This window comes from Lampris incognitus, unplaced genomic scaffold (assembly GCF_029633865.1).
Source record: "Lampris incognitus isolate fLamInc1 unplaced genomic scaffold, fLamInc1.hap2 scaffold_361, whole genome shotgun sequence".
NCBI classification, from domain to species: Eukaryota; Metazoa; Chordata; class Actinopteri; order Lampriformes; family Lampridae; genus Lampris; species Lampris incognitus.
Window position 1 is genome coordinate 13564 of NW_026611319.1, and position 22031 is coordinate 35594.

The 22031-nt window shown below is 45.9% G+C and overlaps 1 protein-coding gene across 2 annotated transcripts; it reads right to left on the minus strand.

The window, feature by feature from the left end:
* Window positions 1-1344: 1344 nt before the first annotated feature.
* Window positions 1345-18576, minus strand: paip2b (poly(A) binding protein interacting protein 2B). Of its 2 annotated transcripts, none has more exons than XM_056302032.1 (4): window positions 18347-18576; window positions 8003-8172; window positions 5354-5536; window positions 1345-3699 (listed from the first exon to the last, which is right to left on the minus strand). In XM_056302032.1, the coding sequence occupies exons 2-4, from the start codon at window positions 8159-8161 to the stop codon at window positions 3643-3645; spliced, it is 399 nt and encodes a 132-aa protein (XP_056158007.1). In that variant the 5' UTR covers window positions 8162-8172; window positions 18347-18576; the 3' UTR covers window positions 1345-3642. The 2 variants fall into 2 exon arrangements, with proteins under 2 accessions (XP_056158007.1, XP_056158006.1); XM_056302031.1 differs by lacking the exon at window positions 18347-18576 and adding an exon at window positions 17525-17768.
* Between the last annotated feature and the right edge of the window lie 3455 nt (window positions 18577-22031).

Here is a 22031-nt window from a genome sequence, read left to right on the forward strand (position 1 = left end):
CCCACAAGTTGGATTGGTTGGATGGGCACTTCTTTGAGCAGATTGAGTTTCTGGAGCATCACATTTGTGGGGTCAATTAAACGCTCAAAATGGCCAGAAAAAGAGAACTTTCATCTGAAACTCGACAGTCTATTCTTGTTCTTAGAAATGAAGTCTATTCCATGCGAGAAATTGCTAAGAAATTGAAGATTTCCTACACCGGTGTGTACTACTCCCTTCAGAGGACAGCACAAACAGGCTCTAACAGGTACTATTTAATGAAGATGCCAGTTGGGGACCTGTGAGGCGTCTGTTTCTCAAACTAGAGACTCTAATGTACTTATCTTCTTGCTCAGTTGTGCAACGCGGCCTCCCACTTCTTTTTCTACTCTGGTTAGAGCCTGTTTGTGCTGTCCTCTGAAGGGAGTAGTACACACCGGGGTAGGAAATCTTCAATTTCTTAGCAATTTCTCGCATGGAATAGCCTTCATTTCTAAGAACAAGAATAGACTGTCGAGTTTCAGATGAGAGTTCTCTTTTTCTGGCCATTTTGAGCGTTTAATTGACCCCACAAATGTGATGCTCCAGAAACTCAATCTGCTCAAAGAAGTGCCCATCCAACCAATCCAACTTGTGGGAGCTGCTTCTGGAAGCGTGGGGTGCAATTTCTCCAGATTACCTCCACAAATTAACAGCTAGAATGCCAAAGATCTGCAATGCTGTAATTGCTGCAAATGGAGGATTCTTTGACGAAAGCAAAGTTTGATGTAAAAAAATCTTATTTCAAATACAAATCATTATTTCTAACCTTGTCAATGTCTTGACTCTATTTTCTATTCATTTCACAACATATGGTGGTGAATAAGTGTGACTTTTCATGGAAAACACAAAATTGTTTGGGTGATCCCAAACTTTTGAACGGTAGTGTATATTATGTAGAAGTAAAACACTACGACAGCCATGAGATACAGCTTCCACTTCATCCGGATGAATACATCACATCCCCCCCCCCCTTTCTCACCCCAATCGCATTTCTCCGGACAGGCGCCCCGACCGACCAGAGGAGGCGCTAGGACACACACACCCACATCCGGCTTCCCACCCACAGACACGGCCAATTGTGTCTATAGGGATGCCCGACCAAGCCGGAGGCGACACGGGGATTTGAACCGGCGAGCCCTGTGTTGGTAGGAAACGGAATAGATCGTTACGCTGCCTGGACGCTCAATACATCACTTTCATGCCACGTCTTTCAGGGTGGGTCTCGTTTTAAACCTCGGGGGTCCTCTGGCTAGCAAAATGCTGCTAAAGAAGACCCCGCCCCCCACCCCCCACACAGTTGGACAAAAGACCGAGCCAAAAAAATATTTGCCTTTGACATCTTTATTCATCTTTTTTTTTTGTGAATTTTTTTTCTTGATATTTAAATCGATAATTTTGTGTCATTTGGACCTTTTTTTTTCTTTTTCTTTTACGACCTTTCATCACCTAACGCAAACAAAATCACCAAAAATGATTTCACCTTGTACAATCCACCTGGCGGACATTCCTACTGTCTTAACCAGGCTGCCATCGAACGGCTGCGGTCCGTCGCCCTTGAAGGAAGATCAGTTCTGACCAACAGAATTAGGAAATGTTTTCGCATCAAGCCTCCACCCCACCGTCACGGCGTTTCTCAGTTACCATGGAAACCACCGTGGACAGGGATGCACCTAAGTCAAATACTTTTGGAAATCCCCAAAGTTCGGATTTCTACATTTTGCTTTGAAGGGAGAACACAGGACAATATTCCCAGTCAACAACCCTCCACGTCTAGTGACATTTTTTTTACCCCACCATTACAGAAAAAAAAAAAATTACATCGACTAAGTATCGAACATTGTTTCAATGTCACAACCAAACCTCGTCCCTGGTTACTGTCACTTTCCAGCCTTTTAAAGCAAAGACAAGTGTCAACTGGGATGAAATGTCCAATTCAACCAATATATCGTGATGCTAATTCACAATCACTGTGTTGTATAACCCCCCCACCCACCACCCCGAGAAGTGTCTTCACACTAATCCAGATTTCGCCCTGCTGGTTTACGACGGGAGAGGAGATGATGCGGAGAACAAGATGCTCGAGGGAAAACGAGTCCAAAACAAGTGTTTTAGGGCCCCGAAAAACAAAGAAGACTCCCTCAAAGGAGGAGGGGTGGCGGTGAGGAGGCGCCGCCACCACAGCTGCAAGTGTAACATGATCAACCCCTACCCACCATGGTAACAGCGTCTCCTCGTTTCTGCCCCCCCACCCACCCAAAAAAAAAAAAAAAAAAAGCTGGACCAAATGTCTATGGACATTTGCTGGACCACAGTCTATGGCAACCCGGTAGACACAAAACGCCTCATCCTCAAAGAAATATATATATATGCAAAAACAGGGACACAAAGAAAATCCCGGGGGGAGGAAAAAAAAAAAAAAAGGAGGAGGAGGAGGAGGAGGAGAGGCTGTTTGAGAACCTGATTCTGATATGGATACTTGATCTGATGCTGGACAAACCAAGTTGTAACGGAAGAGGACACACGGCGGCTGAGTTCCAAACCAAAACCCTAACCCCCCTCCCTTCTCAACGCACAAGTGTTTCACCACATCCCACAAATCGAACGGCGAGAGAAAACGCTTTGAACTCCCAAGTCGGAGATTAACAACGAGGACTCGGGGCATTTCTTCCCAATTTTCTAAACGACGGCAAAACCTTTCGGAATTAAAAGCCGAAGTCACCGAACCAGCCTTCATCCTTTTCCGAGAAGCTGACTCTCACCTCTGCTCTCACAAGCTTGAAATTAGCTCCAGCTTACCGTTTCTGTTCTACACCTGCCCAGATTCACGTGGATGACTTGGACTCACAGGCGTAGGAGGGACAGGGGTATGGATTCGGCTTGGAACACAGCTGCACAAATATAGTTCTGTTTATATGTTTATACAAGTAAAATGCTGCATCTCTAGATCCACAGAGCGTTCGATTATAATGTCAAAGGAGGAGATGCTAGCAGGTCTGGCTGAGCAGGACTATGATCCTACAGAGCATCAGCGGCACAAACTGCCCCCTGGGAGGGGAAAAAAGATGTCATTCTCTTCAAATTAACTGTGGTTCCAATGTTCCTTTTTTTCCTCAAAATTCAACAGTATTTTTTTTTTTTTTTAAAGAAAAAGGGCTGAATGGTCAACTTTTTTTTTTTGGGGGGGGGGGGTATAAATCAATATGATGCTAGGTCCCGGCATCTCTCCTCGGATAGCTGCCTCTGATCCGAGGGGACAGTATAGTGACCCCGCTGTATTCTCTGTATATCGTCTAGAATCTGAAACGTAACGATGCGCTAGCGCCCTCAATAGGACGCTGCTGGTATTCCACCCCTCCCAACCCGTTAGCTGATGCCCCTCAGTTTACAAGAAGAAAAACAAAAATAAAAACTTTAAAGGAAAAAAAAAATTCCCCCCACCCCCCAATTGGGCCCGCCAGCACACTATTGGCTTATCGTGTGTGTGTGTGTGTGTGTGTGTGTGTATGTGTGTGTGTTTGCGGTCAAGGCCGCTAGAGTCTCTGAGAATAACTGAGGCCTGGTGTGTGTGTGCGCATGTGTGTGTGCACGCGCATCTAGGCCCCATGGGGGTGAGGGGGAGTCCTAGTATTTCTTTCCCGGGACAAACTCCTTAGCTTCAGGATTCAAGATGCTCTTCCTCTGGAGAAGGTGGAGGCACGCAGAGCAGAGAGAGAAGGAAAAAGGAAAAAAAAAAGAAGATCAGTATAAGGGTGTGTGCTAGGCAATGTCAAACACTGGTCCAAATCTAATCCATGTGCAACCCCCTAAATTTCATTTTTTTCAAGTTTACACATGCAAAGCATTCGACTTGATGGAATATACAGACTTAAAAATAAGCGGACACAAATAATATTATATAAAGCATGAAAGTTATCCAAGAACACGCAGTAATACCTGGATATCAAAAAAGGAGTATTCTGATTTACTGGGAAATAAAACTCATATAAGGACTTTTTTTTTTTTTTTTTGGGACAACGACAACATTGACAGTCTATGATCAGTTTAGTTCAAAACGACTGACAGTAGCCAAGTCTCCATCCAAATCTTGCTTAGATTTTAAGGCAACGGTTAAAAAAAAAGGCCAAGTGTTGATCCGTCATGTCTTAATTAGCTGGATTTAAGCAACTTAATGTTCTCCTTGTGAGTGCAGCATCGCCACAAGGAACATTCAAGATAGGGAGAAACAGGAATTACTGGCTATCAAAATGTAAACTCCATTTCCAGCACTTCATTATTACATAACAACCTCTGACACCTCAATTAATGTGCCTCAAGCAGGCATGCATTTTGCAGCAACTGAGTTCTTTTGATATTCTGGTACATCCATTATTCACAAATTTAGATAATAATGGCTTGATGGAAACACAGCTACTGTAGCACATAAAAAAACACTTTGGTGGATAAACTAGTGTCTTATTAAAAATAAACTACAGCAGAAAGTGTACGTAACCATGGTGAACAAAGTAGGGAACCTCATTATCAAGTATTTGATACAGGATATAATATCAGATAGTTCTACAGCCCAATTCCTGAGTTAATGGTGTATGGTAACTATGACAATTGACCATTTGCAAAAGAATGACCGATGGTGATCTACCAAAATCCGCAACAATGAGCTGTAGGAACCTACTGAGGAGCAGCTGTGATGCAGCAGCCTACAACGCTAGATATGTAGAGGGACATCACTGGGGACAATGTAATGGAGATTCATGCTCTTCTTTTTTTTTTTGGACCCCCCCCCCTTTTCCTCCCCCATTATACCCGGCCAATTACCCCACAGTTCCAAGTTGTCCCGGTCGCTGCTCCAACCCCCTCTGCGGATCCGGGGAGGGCTGCAGACTACCACACATCTCCTCTGATACGTGTGGCATCACCAGCTGCTTCTTTTCACCTGACAGTGAGGAGTTTCACCAGGGGGACGTAGCACGTGGGAGGATCATGCTATTCCCCCGAGTTCCTCCTCCCCCCTGAACAGGCGCCCCGACCGACCAGAGGAGGCGCTAGTGCAGTGACCAGGACACATACCCACATCCGGCTTCCCACCCGCAGACACGGCCAATTATGTCTGTAGAGACGCCCGACCAACCCTGAGGTAAGGTGGGGATTCGAACCAGAGATCCCCGTGTTGGTAGGCAACGGAATAGACCGCGATGCTCCCCGGACACCCGATTCACGCTATTCTGAGCAATCAGTTACGCCTTATAATTTTCACAGACCAATAGCAGAGGAGTTAACCATGAAAGACATTTTGCAAATGGCCAACTGTTACCTGGGTATTTTGTGTCTGTCTTACCGCTACTTCCTCCAGGTTGCTGTGATGATCGCTGACGGACAGGCCATTCAGCTGCTGCTGCAGCTGCCCCACCCCCTGGTTGTTCAGGTCACGCGATGGGATGAACCAATCCTGATCCTCCTCCTCCAGCATTTCCTGGAAGCAGCGCTCCAGGAACTCCTGCTCCAACAGCTCCTCTTCCACCTGCGAGGGAGCCATGAAGAAAAGAAAGATTACGTGAAGACACAACGATTATGTGAAGACATAGAAAGTGGAATCAACCCATCTGGACACAACTTTTATCGGGAGAAACGTTTCATCAAGAATAAAAGACACTATGGAAAAGTGCCTCGATATATGCTCAATAATCCAGGTAAGGAAATCCCAGGAAAGCGAATCAGTTCATCTGGACACGACACTTAGTGGGAGAAACATTTCATCACTCGTCTAAGTGACCTCTTCAGTCTCAACTGACTACAGCTACCCCACCTTATAAGAAAATACAGTGGCATAACGACCGAACCAATGATCGGTTTCATATGCAAATTACCGTGACCATTAACTAGCGCCATCGTGTGTCTGGGGAAAGGAGCACACTCGTCTCTTCTACTCAGCTAAGATCTTTGCGAAACCAAAAAAAAAAAAAAACCCACACTACCCGGGTAGATTTTCCTTTTATTGGCCAAATACCAAAATCTTAATACTTACTGGTATTTTTCCTGTTGGAAAGAACTCAATATACATTGAATAGTTATTTCATTTGACCCGCTGATGATATATATGTATGAGCGCCTACACTGAAGACATTGGTTTGTGAATAAATGTTATTTGTTATGCTGCTTTTCTAAACCTCGTCTTTGTTTATTCTATCCGCCTTCAGCATACCTAACGTTACCATTGCCAACAGATGCAGCGTGTACATCGAGATTTACTTGGATTGATATTATAGTGTAGAAAATGTGCGCATTCATTCCTGTGCTACAGTTGGCCCTTAGTAAGTGTTACACAAGCTTGACGGAAGAGCGCAGGATGAGATGAACGAAGACGACTCAAGAGAAGAGGGGAGCCACGTTTTCTTTATTTACCCAGGCGCCTGTGAGAGCAAAACACTTTCCTATGCAACTGCAGCCAGTAGGGATGGGTACCAAACCTGGTATTAACAGGACCGGTGCCAATTTATTAAAGACTGTAGTACTGATAAGCTCCAAGGTAATGGGTTCTGCTGGTATTGGAGAAATTAATAACATAAACGTACCATTTATTTAGGCTACACAAACGTTATCTTGCGCCTTTTATCTCACCAACTCAGTTTCTAATTTGCAATAAGATCAAGACATTTGTCCACGATGGTTTTTCCTTATTCCCAATCCAGAAGAGAGATCTCTCTCCTGGAGTATGTCGTATGTGTGAGCCGAGGGGCGTGGCCAGCTCTCCGCCTCGCTCTCTCGCTGACGCACACGCACATACACACACACAGCCTGCTCTTCGTGACGATGGCAGAGAGAACTAAACGGTCAAAAGTCTGGTTACACTTCACTAGTCAGTGCTGACGATGCTCGCTGCCACCAGTCTAACAAGTCTTCTGCATGTAAGGGCAGAAACACAAGCAAGCTTTCAACACATCTAGCGGAAGTGCAACAAATACAGGGGGGGAAATGCAGTTTTCGACTGCCTCGCTCGTAGCTCACCTCTAATTTCCCCATCCACCTCAGGTGTATGTACGCTAGCGGCCTACAGCCCACACCGAGTTAATTAAATTATACAAAGTAATGTTAATTCTGTTCTTAATTTGTTTTGTTTTTTCCTCTTCAAAAATAAAATAAAACCGATGAGCGTACAGTTAAAAGTACCAGACTGACAATAAGCGGTATCGTAATAGTAGTACCGTTAAAATCTTACCATACCCATCCATAGTAACCAGAGGCAGAAACTGTGCAGACACATATCCTCCACCTGGGACAACCAGCGCAACCGCTGCCTCCCCCACTCCCACCCCCACTCCACTAGAACAGCCAGTGAATAATTATCTTTGCTCAAGGCCGGGTCAAAACTTTTACTTGAACATCACTTGGAGATTTTTTTGCCTTTATGGCTACAGACAGGAAACGGAGTGGATTTGTGTGTGCGTGTGTGTGTAGAGCTTCAGAGAATGAGAAATTGGGGTTGAGAGAAAAGCATGAGACGATAGGAAGAGATGTAAAAGATCAACAGACAAAGGGAACGAGGGCAACTGATAACTCCTGTCGTTGGACTCCACCTCCTATAGCTTTTCACCCTCTATAGCTTTTCCCTTGATAAGCGTGTGTGTGTGTGTTATCTGTTATCTGTTATGGCGGGTCCATGTGGTCTCCCGAGCTTTACTTAGATCAGTTGGACCATAAAATTTGTCAATACTAGCAGTCTGACTAACGATCTACTTCATACCTAAAGTAGGATATAATCTACTATGGCAAGATATAAAACATTTTTTGGGTTCTCGGGCGACCTGCCTGACATCTACACACTAGCTCCATTAAATAACACAGATTTCAAGCTGTTTGCAAGTGTGTGTCTGTGCACAGTACCATCTTAAAGTGCACATGCATGTACACCTTACTGTCAGTCAATATCCCTGCACAGCTGTTTGTGTGTGCATTTAAATAGAGTGGGCCTGCCTCAACTCATACACACCTGTCTGTTGTACTCTTCCTCATTCTCCATCCACATGTACTCAGCGAATGGGTTGGAATCACTGCCCTCTCCTGCATGCCCATTGGCTACGGGCTCCTTCCCTTCCTTTCCACCTGGAGCCCCGCCTCCTGGTGTCTTGGCCACCTCTGGACCACTCATCTCAGCTGGCTCTGAAAGAGAGAAGGAAGGACAGTACAGGTCAGATGCATGCACAATGATGAAAATACTGGTTAAGCAGCAGAAAATGCAGGAAACGGCAGAATATCCCCGGTGTATGAAGGGCTTGCTCCAACCCAAATTTGAGAACAAAATAATCACTACAACTACACCCTGAAGTACAAACTGAAAAGATAAATGATCCAGCCCAGAAGCAGATGGCAGTCACACAACAGGCCAACCCACATCTTGCATGTTTCTCTTGGCAATCTCCTTTTTTTGTAATTTCATTGAGTTTTGCACAACTTTTCACTTGAAGCCGGAAAACTTTGGCACATGTGCCAATTGCTATTCATTAGCCTGCAGCTGTGCTTTCCTGGCAGATTTACATTTAACTGATTTAAATTAAATCCATTTGAAGGGAACACGTCAACTTCCACAGCCATGGATCAAAACCGAATCTATTAGAGACTTAAAGTTTACATCCACTGACTTGGTCCAACATGTGTTTCTTGCCGGTGCTACAGTTGAGATCATTTTTTAACAGCACAAAAGCACGATGAGCTTCTACACCTACATCTGCAACATTACCAGTATACATTTCTAAATAAACACCAAAGGCTCCAAGCCCAACAATAAGATGACCAAAGAACCACTGTATAAAAAGGAGAAAATAAATCAACATAGCAACCAGGTTAAAAACAAAAAAAAAAATGAGAGGGAGAGCTGAAGAAAGGAAAATGATTTTAAAATAAAGAAAACTGCAGTATCAGCTGTCATTGTTCAGGCCATCACAAAAATATTGCCTTATCTCCTATTCAAATAAAAGTACCTGAACTGAAACACCATGTGCAACTAGTCCAATGGGCCCCGAACCTAGGTGTCACACTCAACGTCCCCTCCCCAAATTCAATGACTACGCTTGACAAGCCCTGGCAGTGGCACGCCCATACAGGCCCATATCAGATCTGTCGCCATCTTACAACGCTGTGATTGCAACTTTCCCCCGAGCCTCTGTGAACAGTACACACGGCTATTGAAACGCTAGCTAATGTTCATGGCAACTTGCGTATGAACGCGTTGGTTTGAGTCGTTACGCCACTGTATTGTTTAGAAGGGTGGGGATACCTGCAGTCATGTGAGACTGAAGGGGTCCCCCTTAGACGAGCGATGAAACGTTTCTCTCAATAAACGCTGTGTCCAGATGAATTGATTCAACTTTCTTTCTCTGATTTTCTTACTTGGATTATTAAGCATGCATGTAGACATATCCAGATGTAATTTAGAAAATACCACCGACTCAGAAAACACTTGTCTGAGTGCAAGTATGTCTCTACCTGTAAATGAAATAAGAACATTTGTGCTAGCGCCTCTTTCCCCGTGATATCTGATAAATACAGTCAAAGGTAAAAATAAAATTAGAGTAAAGCGTTGCAAAAACAGTAGGAAATGTCCCACAAAAGTGAATAATTACACCTGAGCAAAGCAGACTAGGATACAGCAGGCTGGAGGAAGGTGCAGTCCAAGGCTGTTCACTTTTTTCCCCTCCATACAGCCCATCTGATTTGAACTTGATTGCTTTTCTGTAATGTGCATAGTGCAAAAAATAAAAATAATTATTTTTTTCTCCAAATGAGATTCTGACCACATTCGTCTTTTCTATCCGATTCGAAACCCATTTCTGTAGATATGTTTCACTTTGTCCACCTAGCTTGGATCACACACGTACCCCCCACCTTCGCATCTCTCATGATGCCATCGAGTAAGAGCGCTGCTGTACATGGCTGCAACAAAAACAAACCATGGAACAAAGCATGCATGGAGGAGAGCCAGGAGAACAGCCTTTCGTGGCCGCATCCAGAGATAAATTAAGACGATGACCAAGTGGTCCAATTCTTTGCGGGTTAAGGGTGGGTTTTGGTTGCTTTGACTGATCCAAAAACTTAAGAAAAATTTATAGAAGGCGCGATGGGGCAAGGTTTTCAATTTGTAGCCTCTCTGGCTCAATCTCAACATCCACATTCACAGACCTGCACACATTCCCAACATGTTTGTGAGGGCTCGGCATTGTCCTACAGTAAAATCAGCAAGTGCATGAGGACTCACTCATGACTTTTTGAGCCCTTCCTGAACTGAACACGTCCACAATCCTGCAGACTTAACTGGAAGGAATAACCCACAATTCATTGCAGTGTGACATTTTATAACAGGGATGAGAGGAGAAACTCCAAAAGCTAAGCAAAAAAAAAAAAAAACCACGGAAGGAGGATGGAACAACAAACTCTGCAATTAATCAAATGGTGAAATCAAGCCATCAGTCCTTTTGTGCACTTAGGTCGTGAAGAATGCAAAATATAAAACACACTCCTAAAGTTGTGAGTGTTAGAAAATTCACTGATCCCGACAGCAACAATCGCTAGGGTCAAGGTAATGTGTGACTGCACAAAGTGCTGTCCCCTTCCTTTGTATTTGCACCATTTCAAGCCCTGGCACCCCCATGCACTCACGCATTTACGCTGATCACACAGGTGACGTCAGCTAAAGTCTGTCAGGGCTGAGTGCTTAGAGCTTAGGGTGGACATTGAGATTAGGCCTTTGTCCATTTGAGACAGGACATAGCTTCCTATAACATTGATATTCAACCACATGCCATGGAGAGCCATGCGTATGCTGGTTTTCTTTCCAGCCCAGCACTACACCAGCAGTTTTCCTGGCTGGCTGAAGGTGTGCTAACCAATGGAATCAGCTGATATAATGGTGGGCTGGAAAGAAAGCCTGCACACACACAGGGTCATTCGTGGCACATGACTGAACATTCCCGAGGCCTATACTACGAAGTAAGTACAACATACCGTAGGATATCTTTTCGTTAGCTGGCGTCACTAAGCCCAACAACTGCAATCAATAATCAATAAGCAGTGTCACTACAGTGGTTATCAACTCGTTAAGTCAACCCAGGTTTTTGCAGCCAAAGGCAGGAAGGAAAGCTGGCAAAAAAAACTGCAGACTGTGTGAATGCACAAGTTAAAAGGCTTATCAATATCATTCAGTTAAATTAATGTGTTGCTTAGATGTATTCTTACAGCGTGTGAGACAATTTAAGCCTTATCCTTTCAGCTGCAACCCCAGCAGTGTTTGTTAAACTGTCTTGGGAGCAAATAAAGAACAAATATAAAAACATAATCCAAACCGGCAAGTAGGCTTACTTACAAATCATATAAGCACTGTGTGAATATTTCCATATGAACTTAAAAGAAATGACTTTTTTTTTTTAAATCAAGGCTACTGCATTTTCTGCAATCCCTTAGTGTCCATGCAGGCAATGTGCCAGTATGACCAAACAACGGACTATCCTTATTTATCCTTTACCTGAATGCTGATGCTCTGAAATGACTTGCAACTGAAAAGTTAAAAAAAAATTGCCATCATTCTCACCTAGACATGCTGTGATGGGAATATGGGTGCAATCTATGGCACCGATTACTCTGGGGAACCTTACGAAAGGAATAGGTTGCATTTAATATACCCTTAAACATTCATAGTAAAAATAAAGTAAATGTCACCATTACATTATTATTAGTCTACATTATTTACAGCTCAAGTAGTCAACTTAAGTTATTATCTACCTGCTATTTCATAAAAACCCTCTTACTGCATGACCACAACAAACGCATCGGGTAGCTCTGTTTGAGCAAAAACCACCTTGCGAATTGCACGGCTGACCATGTTTTTGTTTAGATTCTCCACGTCACCCACAGCAAAAGCACCTGTAGCAAAAAAAAAACAAAAACAAAAAAAAACACAAGCCAATGCATACAGTCTGCAGGACTTCGACATGTCGCACTGGCAACATACGGCTCAAGAAGCTGACAGATAAGCCATTCCCTCTGCTGACAATCTACATCTTTCACATAGATACTTGCCAAGGAAAGACAAATGGTTTTGTTGGTCTCTAAACTCTTGCCTTCCTAAGAGACCCTCTCACTATTCGTGCACCAAGGTCCACGGGATCTTCTAAGGCAGTGTTTCCCAACCCAGTCCTAAAGGAACCCCTATCCTGCAGATTTTCTTCGCAAATAGGTACTTGTTTGCAGTTATTCAACCAATCAGCAATGAATTATGTCAGATGTTGCACACCTTGCATAATTAAGTGCTGTGAGATGATTGGTTGAGTAAGTACAAGCAGGGCTACAAGGAAAATCTGCTGGATAGGGGTTCCTTGAGAACTGGGTTGGGAAACGCTGTTCTAAGGAACGGTGATGCCAAGAAAGAACGGTGATTTTCCAAGAAAGTTGATTGGTCAGTAGGCGGTGCTTTTATACGTGTTCATCTGTCATCTCGAATATAACATTCTCCGGAGAAGGTTATGTTCATGGGGAAGCAGATGTAAACAAAATCTTGCTGTCCGTATGGTTATGATATGTCTTGGAAGACACGTTCTATACGCAGTCGTGTTCTTGCCACATATCAACAAGTCATTCCTCCTTCTCATCTGTCAAACGCAGCTGTAAAACAGCTTGGGGTTCCTTTGCGGTCGCCATTTCAAAAGTCCTCCGTGTAGACTTGTCTCATTGGCTATTGTAGTCCCGCTTGGAAAGTAGTGACGAAATCGTCCTGATTTTAAATCCTAAATATCAAACATGTTTAAAAATTATCGGGGCGGCCCAAGAGTCTGTGAGCAGTTAGGGGAGGTTTAAGATTGGATCTGTAAACCCCTGACGCTACCAGATAATCTGGGCTGAACATTTGTAGCGACCAAGGTCCCAGACCAGATTTCTCCTCCGATTGTTGGAAGGGGTCAGTGAATTGGGGATAAATTGGCCCAGAACTCCTGTAGTCTGAGCCCAGCCCTAGGAGACTGCTCCGTAGCCTATGGTGAGCTCCTCAGAAATTTAACTGGTCATCAAGGCTACAAGGGCTATGCAGATCCGCAAGAGCTGTGATTGGTTTTGTCTGGGTCACTTAATTGCAGTGTTCAATGCTTTTGTTCCCAGTGACTTTGAGAGAATGCAAACACAATTAGTTACTAAGGTGCCTGATTTGTCTGCATGGTCTATATATAGAATAAAAAGATAATGACAAACTTGTCCTACTAGAAGTTTTGAAAAGTCCGGCTAGAAGTTTTGAAAACTCCACCTACTTTGCTCTGTCCTCGGCCAATTCCCCGAACACCTAAGGCTTGTTCAGACTGCCAGCCCAAATGAGTTTACAAAGCCTGGAAAGCACAACAAAAAAACAAAAAAAAAACCACACACACGAAATGGGATTTTCGCAAATCAGAACTAAACCATATCTGGAGGTGGCTTGAAATGCGATTCCAATCGAATTCCTACAGATGCATCTCAGTCCGGATGCGCTGGCCACCCAAATCGGATTTCAAGGTCTTCTGCATCACTCGCAACGCTAACTACTTTGTGGATGACACACCGCTTGATGCACAGTGAAGCCCGCCATAACTGCAGTATGGAACATCACAATGTATACCAGCCTCCTCTGTCGCTGAGTTTGTCTGGTGTGACGGAGGAGTTCTCCACTGCAACTTGACAGCACGATTGTTTGGAGGGCAAGATGGTGGATCTCCATTTCTCGTGCTTCCTCACTGGTTAACTGTGTCACTAGTGTACGTAGTTACTCAGCATCCTATGCAGATAGGTTGGTAATGTCTGGACAAAAAAATCCGATCTGATCACTTGTAAATAACAGTGCAGACGGTCCGACTTAAAAGACCTGATTTGGGAAACAAATCCGGTTTCCTGCAGTCTGAACATGGCCCTAGTCAGATGTGCATTGAACCCAGCGGCAAGCCGCACAAATCGCGTTGTGTCTAAAAGCTGCTTTACTTTCATAAGAAAAAGGCTACATCAACAGCCTTACAGGATTAATCCATTATTTTCGGTAGCGAGAGGGGCAGACTACCTGTGAAAATGGGGGTTTACACCAGTTTTGAGCTTATTGATGATTACAAATCCAACAGCTGAGCCTGTTTCTGTTACAGGATTATTATGTTGCCTAAATTGTTCTCACCTCGAGCTGGTTTGTTTAATAAATGTTATTTCTAAAAGTGGACTTGCATTTTGTATTTAGGAGTAAAAGCGTTAAGTTAATGGGCTATTTTGAGGTTTTGAGATCACATCAGCATAGCTCTATCTTCACACATCATACAGTGCAGGCGGGAACAATAGTGGAGGGTTCTGTTTATTATTAAAAAAAATAAGACAAAAACAATTATCTTAAAATAATTTTGTACATTCCTCAATAATTCTTGTGCCAAGATCACCAGTTGATGTAGTTCTATAGTCTGTTATCATTTTAGTATAATTAGGTTAAAAATGATTCAACATACTGCAAATACTAGCTTCTTATGTTTACTTATACATTCATTTAGTCTAACCAGGCTACCAGGTAGAGTGCACTCAGTGCTCCGCGGTCGATTTGGTTAATCTTGAGATAATAACGTATAGATTTTTGTTTTAGTGACCAATCGATTGGCTGAAGAGTGGGTACAATTTCAGTCGACCAAGATTTGTCTGTGGTTGACTACAGCCCTACCCAAAATAAATATTACACACAATAACTTGTGTAGCTCTACGACAGTGAGGCACTCCTGCTGCTGATGCAACACATTTCCACTGTAGTGAGCCAATCCCCCCCAGTCAGAAACCTCCAACAGACGTATGACAACTCGACTCGGGCCTTCTAAACTCCTGCATTACAGGCGACAATGTGCAAACATGTCCACAAACTCAACCCAGCCCCATTTAGACCCCCAGGGTAAGACCGACACATGCACACACGTATTCAGTTGTAGACCGTAAGTCCTCTAAAGGACACCGTATTGATTCACATTTGTTGTCAAACCCAACCTTTAGATGACCTCGTTACAAACTTGGGATGGACTTAGCTTGGGGGAAACTAAAAAGGATAAAAAAAAGAAAATGTACAAACACAGAGCTTTTAACCTCCCAGGTTCAAATCTCAACCTTTGAACAGGTAGATTGTTCACCACTTTAAAAGAAATGGGCATGGGAGTGTTCTGCCCTTCAGAAGAAAACAAGTTTAATCTATGCCTGGCTCATGGCTCTGTGTTAGTGCGCAAGACAGCGAGATATTCTGGGCACTGCACATCACTTTAAGTTGCACAACAATGGGACCTTAGCCAAAGTTAAATAATACGCAGAAAATAAGTAAACTGGAAATTTAACAGATTACCACTGGCCAGAATTTAGACATTTACGATTATAAGAATGCTCGGTATAAATTGTATTAGGAGACCACGGAACCAGTTTGTTATTATGTCCATGCATACTCATTTTTATTGTGTCCTATAAACACATTATATAGCAAATGTTTAAGGAACAGCACATTTTATATTGCAAATTATAATATTAGGTTACACAGTAAATACTAAAGTCTCAGTCGGGAACAGTTTGTGTCCAACTTCAACGTGTGGGGATTTTAGTGAAAAAACACAAAAAGCAAAGTGAACAAAAAAAGGAGAGGGGGGGTAGAAAATGATACTGTCACATAAATGCATGGAAATTATAGGTCCTTTTACAATTAGAATTTCAACCAAGACCTGCCAATTCCATTTTAAAATGCTAAATGAAAAGAGATTATAGGCCCCAATGTGTGGTCATTGAGCGCATATTAATATGCACAGAGGGGACATCATGCACCATGTCACGATGTACTACGAGTACTTACATGGCCGCGTTGCATAACCCATGTGTCGGTCAACATGCAATATTTAGTTTACAGAGACTAGCCCAGCATCTGTACACCTGCACGACTTCTAAAATATACAATGAGGCGGAGGGATGATGCTGGCACACGAAATCAATCTCATCATCGGTTGAGCTCGGTGTTATGGCAAAGCCCGTATTCCCCCCCCCCCCAGATATGGTTTCCTTAAACTCGATGTCTTCTGATGTGGCTCTGCAGAGGTAATTTGGGAATATTTCCCTTTGGGTGCCCCATTGATAACCAGACTATTTACAGTATCTGCTAGCTCTGGGCCGGGGAGGGGTACTTTTCTACCAAACACTTAAAAGTCACCGGTGAATGCACTTATTGTGTGCAATAAGAGAGAGAAGCTAGACTGATCCATTTTCCAAAGTCTTCAAGTGGCGATGCAAATCCAATTTCTGTGCGTGGCTTCGCCAAAGACGATGGAGACACCGAGGAGGGAAAACTGGAAACTTCACTCGAATCTCTCAAGGTGCAAACTAACATTTCAAAATATGCACAACTCCACAGGTGACAACAACCAGCTCCAAACGACTGGAGAAACCGACATCTTGTATATAACTCTTGACAAATATCTTGAAAACCTGTATAAGCCCCTTGCAATGTATTGTCACATTCGGTGCCAAGGGTCCTGCTTGCAATGTATTGTCACATTCGGTGCCAAGGGTCCTGCTTGCAATGTATTGTCACATTTGGTGCCAAGGGTCCTGCAAGAACGGCACCCCCTCCCCTCCAACGCCATCCAACATATAACGTCTGCGGGGCTCGAGTCCCACGCCACAAACGCAGAAGGACCCCATTTACCGAGCCCCCCCCCCCACCACCACCTCTACGCGGTCCCCGCAGTAGCGGCTCCACGACGCGCTTTTGTATCGCAGGGATCCCGCAAGCCGCCGCCGCTACTGCTGCGTAGGGTGGGGGGGGTTACGTAACGCGCGACGGCGGCTTGCGGGAGAAGCGTCGGCTCGCCGACACCGCCAAGACCGCTCTCGGAGACGCGGCTAACGAGCTGCGCCAAGTAGCCGGGGCCTGCTCGGAAAGTTGTCAGGCTAAGTGGATCGGACAGGCTTAGCTAACACGCTAGCCGCCCCCCTCCCCTCCCCCCGGCCGCACATAATAAAGCCAGTAGTTGTTACCTTCGCGGCCGACGCCAAGCTCTCTCGGCCCCCGCTCCGCTACCGACAAAGGGGACGAAAGCTCGGCGGGTTAAACGGCTACCTGAACACCCCCCCCCCAAAAAAGAGGGGGGGGGAGTCGAGAAGCGGATCGACGCGAGTAGAGAAAGAGAAGAAGAAGAAGAACGCACGACGCGTCGACAAATTCGGCAGATTTAGAGATGAGCCGCGAGACGCTTTAAAGCCACCCCCCCCTCGCCGCCGGATGCACGAGCCAGCGGCAGCCCGCTCGGCTAGCTAGCTAGCTAAGGCTGGCTCGGGCTACCGCGGGCTCGGCAGCATGGCCACATCGCTCTGCCCGTGCAGGGGGGGGGGGAAGCGGGTCAGGAGAACAAGCCGCCCGGGACGGCTCCCCGTTAACCCACACAACACAACACACAACAACACAACACAACAATAAAACAAGACGATCGTCCGACACCGATAGGTCGCGGTTTAAATGTACCTGGCATCGCGTCCTCGGCGTTTCTTCGACGTGCGACGTTAGACTCGTGGGGGGGTGGTGGTGGAGGTGGAGGTGGTGTTGGTGGAGGGACGACAAAAAAAAACAAACTTATTTCGGCGGCGAGTGTTGCGCTCCTGCGTCCGTCTTCCCCCCCCCCGATGTAGGTTATCTCCTCGCTCTCCGCGTCGCGCTCTACGACGCTACGTTACGTAGCCCAACGAGCTAAATCCCGATAGCCACCTTGCTAACGTCACGTGGTACGAACAAACATCCAACGGGCCCCCTCCCCGTTCACCCCCACCCCCACCGTATCACTCCCCTCTCCGAAAGAGACGCACACGCATGCTTGCGTGGCTTTTAGGGCTCGCAGAGAATAACCGCGAACATGCACGACTGACAACAACAAACTCAGATGCGGAGCACAGCTAAGCCTTGGTAGCTGGGGGGGGAGGAGGGGGAGAGGGAACACGTGTGAGACGAGGTGGATGATATTCGTTGCGTTTATTGGCGGACACGCCGGTCCAGGGGCCCCGTCCCGAACCCGTCGCACAAACATGGGGTCGCACCTCCGGTTAAGGTTGACGGCAGATGAATTACGAGCTCACGCCTCAAATCCAAAATGTTTGGATGATTTTTGGGGGAGGGGGGGGGTGGGTTTGACGGCGTCCTCCTGCAACCACTCGTCACAACGCAACTCGGGGGGCGCGTGGTGGGTCGGACAGAAGAGAGCCCCAGTTTAATTTGGAGACTCGCCGCTGACAGGGCACTGTACTGTTGTCTGTTTTGTTAGCGCATCAAGCCCCCCCACCCCCATTTACTCACCGAAAACAGACTAGCCAGACAAGTTCAAGTGCAAGACGGGGGGAAGAGTCCGTCGTGAATCCTTCGAGCCAGCTGTATGGGACAACGACTCCTTTCACCTCGTCTGCCTAAAGAAATCTGGTAACGGGGGTGGGGGGGGATTTTTTTAGCCTGGATCTGGAGCTACGTTTTCTGCGTTATGCTAACAACACATGTATCTCCTTTGTGCCCCCCCTCTCTCTCCTTCCTCCGTTACTGGCTGCTGAAAACAGAAAATTCTGTTTAAGTGAACGGAGGAAGGGGGGGAAAAAAGCCGTCACGTGGGCTAATCTGTCCAGCTGTACAGCTCGGCAATTGGCGAAAAGCTACCGTCGGTCGAACTCTCTCAGCGAGGCCATTGGCTGAAGCTCACGGATGACCCGCCCCCTTGCTCTCCATTCATGTAGGTAAACAAAATATAACCCGTTTTCTCACTGCCCCGTTTTTTTTTGTTTTTTTAATCAGTGTGTCAAGTTAATATTTGAAAAAGCCACTTTGTCATCCAGAGCCGGTCACCCTGTAACGGACAAAAGACCGAATTCATTTTCTAAAGTCTGTTTGGCTTCGAGAAAGAGAGGAGAGAAGGCAAATAAAGGCAACGTGTTGTTGCAGCCTCGTGCAAACACTTTGTCACGGGGGGGGGGGCATTGACTTCTTGTTTTCAAAGCTTTCTCGGTTCATTTTTGAACCCCTCTTGAGATATTATTCGACTAACATGGTCAGTCAGTACGATCACTCATTGCCCGAAGAGAAAACAAGGGTTATGTGGCCAAGTGTAGTGGTTAACACTAGACAACACAAAAAAATAAAATAAATCAAGACAATTAATTTTTTTTGATTGTCAAGTCGATTTCCGGTAATGACACCTGTTCAGACAGTGTGTGACAGGCCGGACTTTGCTTCTGCACAATCAATCAATCAATCAATCAATCAATCAATCAAGTTGTATTTCATATAGCGCTTTGATCCAGCCAGATCCTTCAGAGCAGCGGATCAGTGTTTTAGAGCCGATCAATGATGAGCTCCTCCGTCACCCATACAGTTCAGCTTTTGAAGCTTTATTCTGTAGGGGTTTTTTTTTTTGGTGACTAGAAATGTCTGCTATAACGTCATGGCCTCAAATAAAGCACACTTCCTCCCTTGGTCCGATGGAGCTAGCCAAGTGCACTGGTTTAAAGATTGCCCCGTTTGAAGCTGTGTTATACTGTTAATTCGTGACGTAAGAAGGCAGAAATTGCTGCTGATCATTTTCAGGGGAATCGGTTTCTCGACAGAGGGGCGCACTTTCTGGGAGTGTCATAGTCAGCTGGAGTAGGCAACACCTGCAGACGGGCCGATCCGGGTTCATTCGCTTCTAAAACAGTCTTGAGACTGATTCACCATATGCACACTCCACGTCCCGGTTGCTTCACCGGATCAGCATTTCTTTCCACCTGTGTCATCGTAACCACATCCGCATCGACACGTGTCTTTCATTACAGCAACTCCATGCAACACCGTGGCAGATCTAAAAGAGAGGCTGTCAATCAGGATTCCCGGCTTTCACTGGAATTACGCGTATGGCATTTTCGGATAGTGCTCGTGTTTGATGCCCCCTCGGTGCAGATGAACTGGGTTCTGCAATACCGGAAATGCACAGCAGGGGGCACCCTGACACACACAGTGATTGTGCGTTCTCTAGCCGAGGCGCGGCGGTGCCTTATGGATGTGTGTTTCACCACTGGGAAAACCACTGTTTATTTATCCCTTGTAACCTTGCCAAGCTTTATTATAAGAGGAGCAATTCTCTGAATTACGTAGCCCCGCTGCGACACGAACAGACGACACCAACAGAAATCCCATAATGGACATTTTACGGGTAGGAAAACCAGGTAATCAGGGGGGGGTTCTACGTTAATGTAGCCAGCGAAGAAGAAAATGACGCGCTGTTCCAGTTGCGCGCCCCCCCTTCCCGTTCATAGACCACGCAGCCTTCCCCATCGCGGTCCCCTGTCACCCGCCCCGATGACGGGATAGGCCCGACGCCCGCGGCTCAGAGGAGGTTTATCTGAAAGCCCATCGGTAGTAAAGCCGGAGTTTTGATATAGTAAATTCCTGCAATAATGGCGCTCCGGATCGCAAGACTACGTGTCCTTGACCGAAATTAAAGGGATCTAAAAGTATTTAAGTAGTTAGAAACCAGTGAGTCATCAAACTCTCAAGCTGTAAAAATATTTAGAGAGCGCGCGCGAGAGAGAGAGAGCGAGAGAGAGAGAGAGAGAGAGAAGAGGGAAGGGGTATGAAGGAGCGAGAGCGAGATGTTAAATGACTAATGATGTTATACAATGCCAGATGTTCCCAGAGGCTGGCCGTGTGTCAGCTCAAATGTATGTGTTGTTGTGCGTGTGTTTGTGTGTCCGTGCGCAGGAGCGCGCCCGTGTGCACGACTGCGTCCGTGCTCCTGATTTATCTACACGTTGCTGACCTGTGACGCCTCTCCGTGGGGCGACCAATAAGACGAAATGGCGTTCATTAATCACACACTCGTCAGGTGCACATGCGTGCAACGTGTTTCGTGCAACGAAAAATACAAGATGTGTGCATGCAAACTAACACACACCACACATTACCCAACTATAATGAAAGCTGTACATTTATTTTTGCATGGGAACACACCTTGCGGAGTAACAAAGGGGTATTGTTCGTGTCGAACCCGCGCAAGCAGTGCTTACACACACACACACACACACACACACACACACACACACACACACACACACACACACACGGCCTTAACTCGTAACACATGTCTGTAACCCCTGTCACTCTGCTCGGTAGGAGGCCTTCTCCAGTCCCTCTCGCTAACAGGCCTGTCATTCAGCCTCCACCCAGACCAGACGAGCAGCTCCGCTCCACTTCCCCGGTCCTCCTTTTCCCCCTCGTTTGCGTCTCGCCTCCACTTCTAATGCCCCACCCGCTGCCCCGCGCGCTCTCCCCTTAAGCCCGTTCGCTATAAAGTGTTCTCCCTCCAACCTGCTATTGAATCGTTAATCATAAATCCCCTTCCTGTGCCCCCCCGCTCTCTCTCTCTCTCTCTCTCTCTCCCCACCCCCCGACCCCCCCACAATGGCTCAGACTCTCAGTCAAAGGGGACTGTGTGTGTGTGTGTGTGTGTGTGTGTGTGTGTGTGTGTGTGTGTGTGTGTGTGCGTGCGTGCGTACGTGTGTGTCTTCCGCCCCAGCCTTTCCTGTGGCCCTAGGTCCCCACCCCTGGCTGTGCTGGTGAGTTTGTCCAATGCCACTCATACAGTCACTCACACACACACAACTACATTCAAGGACACACACACACACACACACACACACACACACACACACAGACAAAAACTCACGTACACGGATAAGCAGACCCGTAACTGCACACCCAGACACGCACACCCATCCATCCCGTCCGTACATGCTCACGTACACTTGAGAACAGGAAATTGCATGTGAACACACCACGGCCAAATAGGTACAAAAGGTACATTACACATACGTCCTTCTCAGGCGCACAAGCAGGGGCGCACAAACCTCGCACCCCTGCAGACAGATCACCACGTGGCTGAATGGCAACGGTGCCGTTCTCATTTACTCGGCCAGTAAGCAGTTTGTTGTGCGTCAGGGCTGCGGTCACAGACATATGCTCA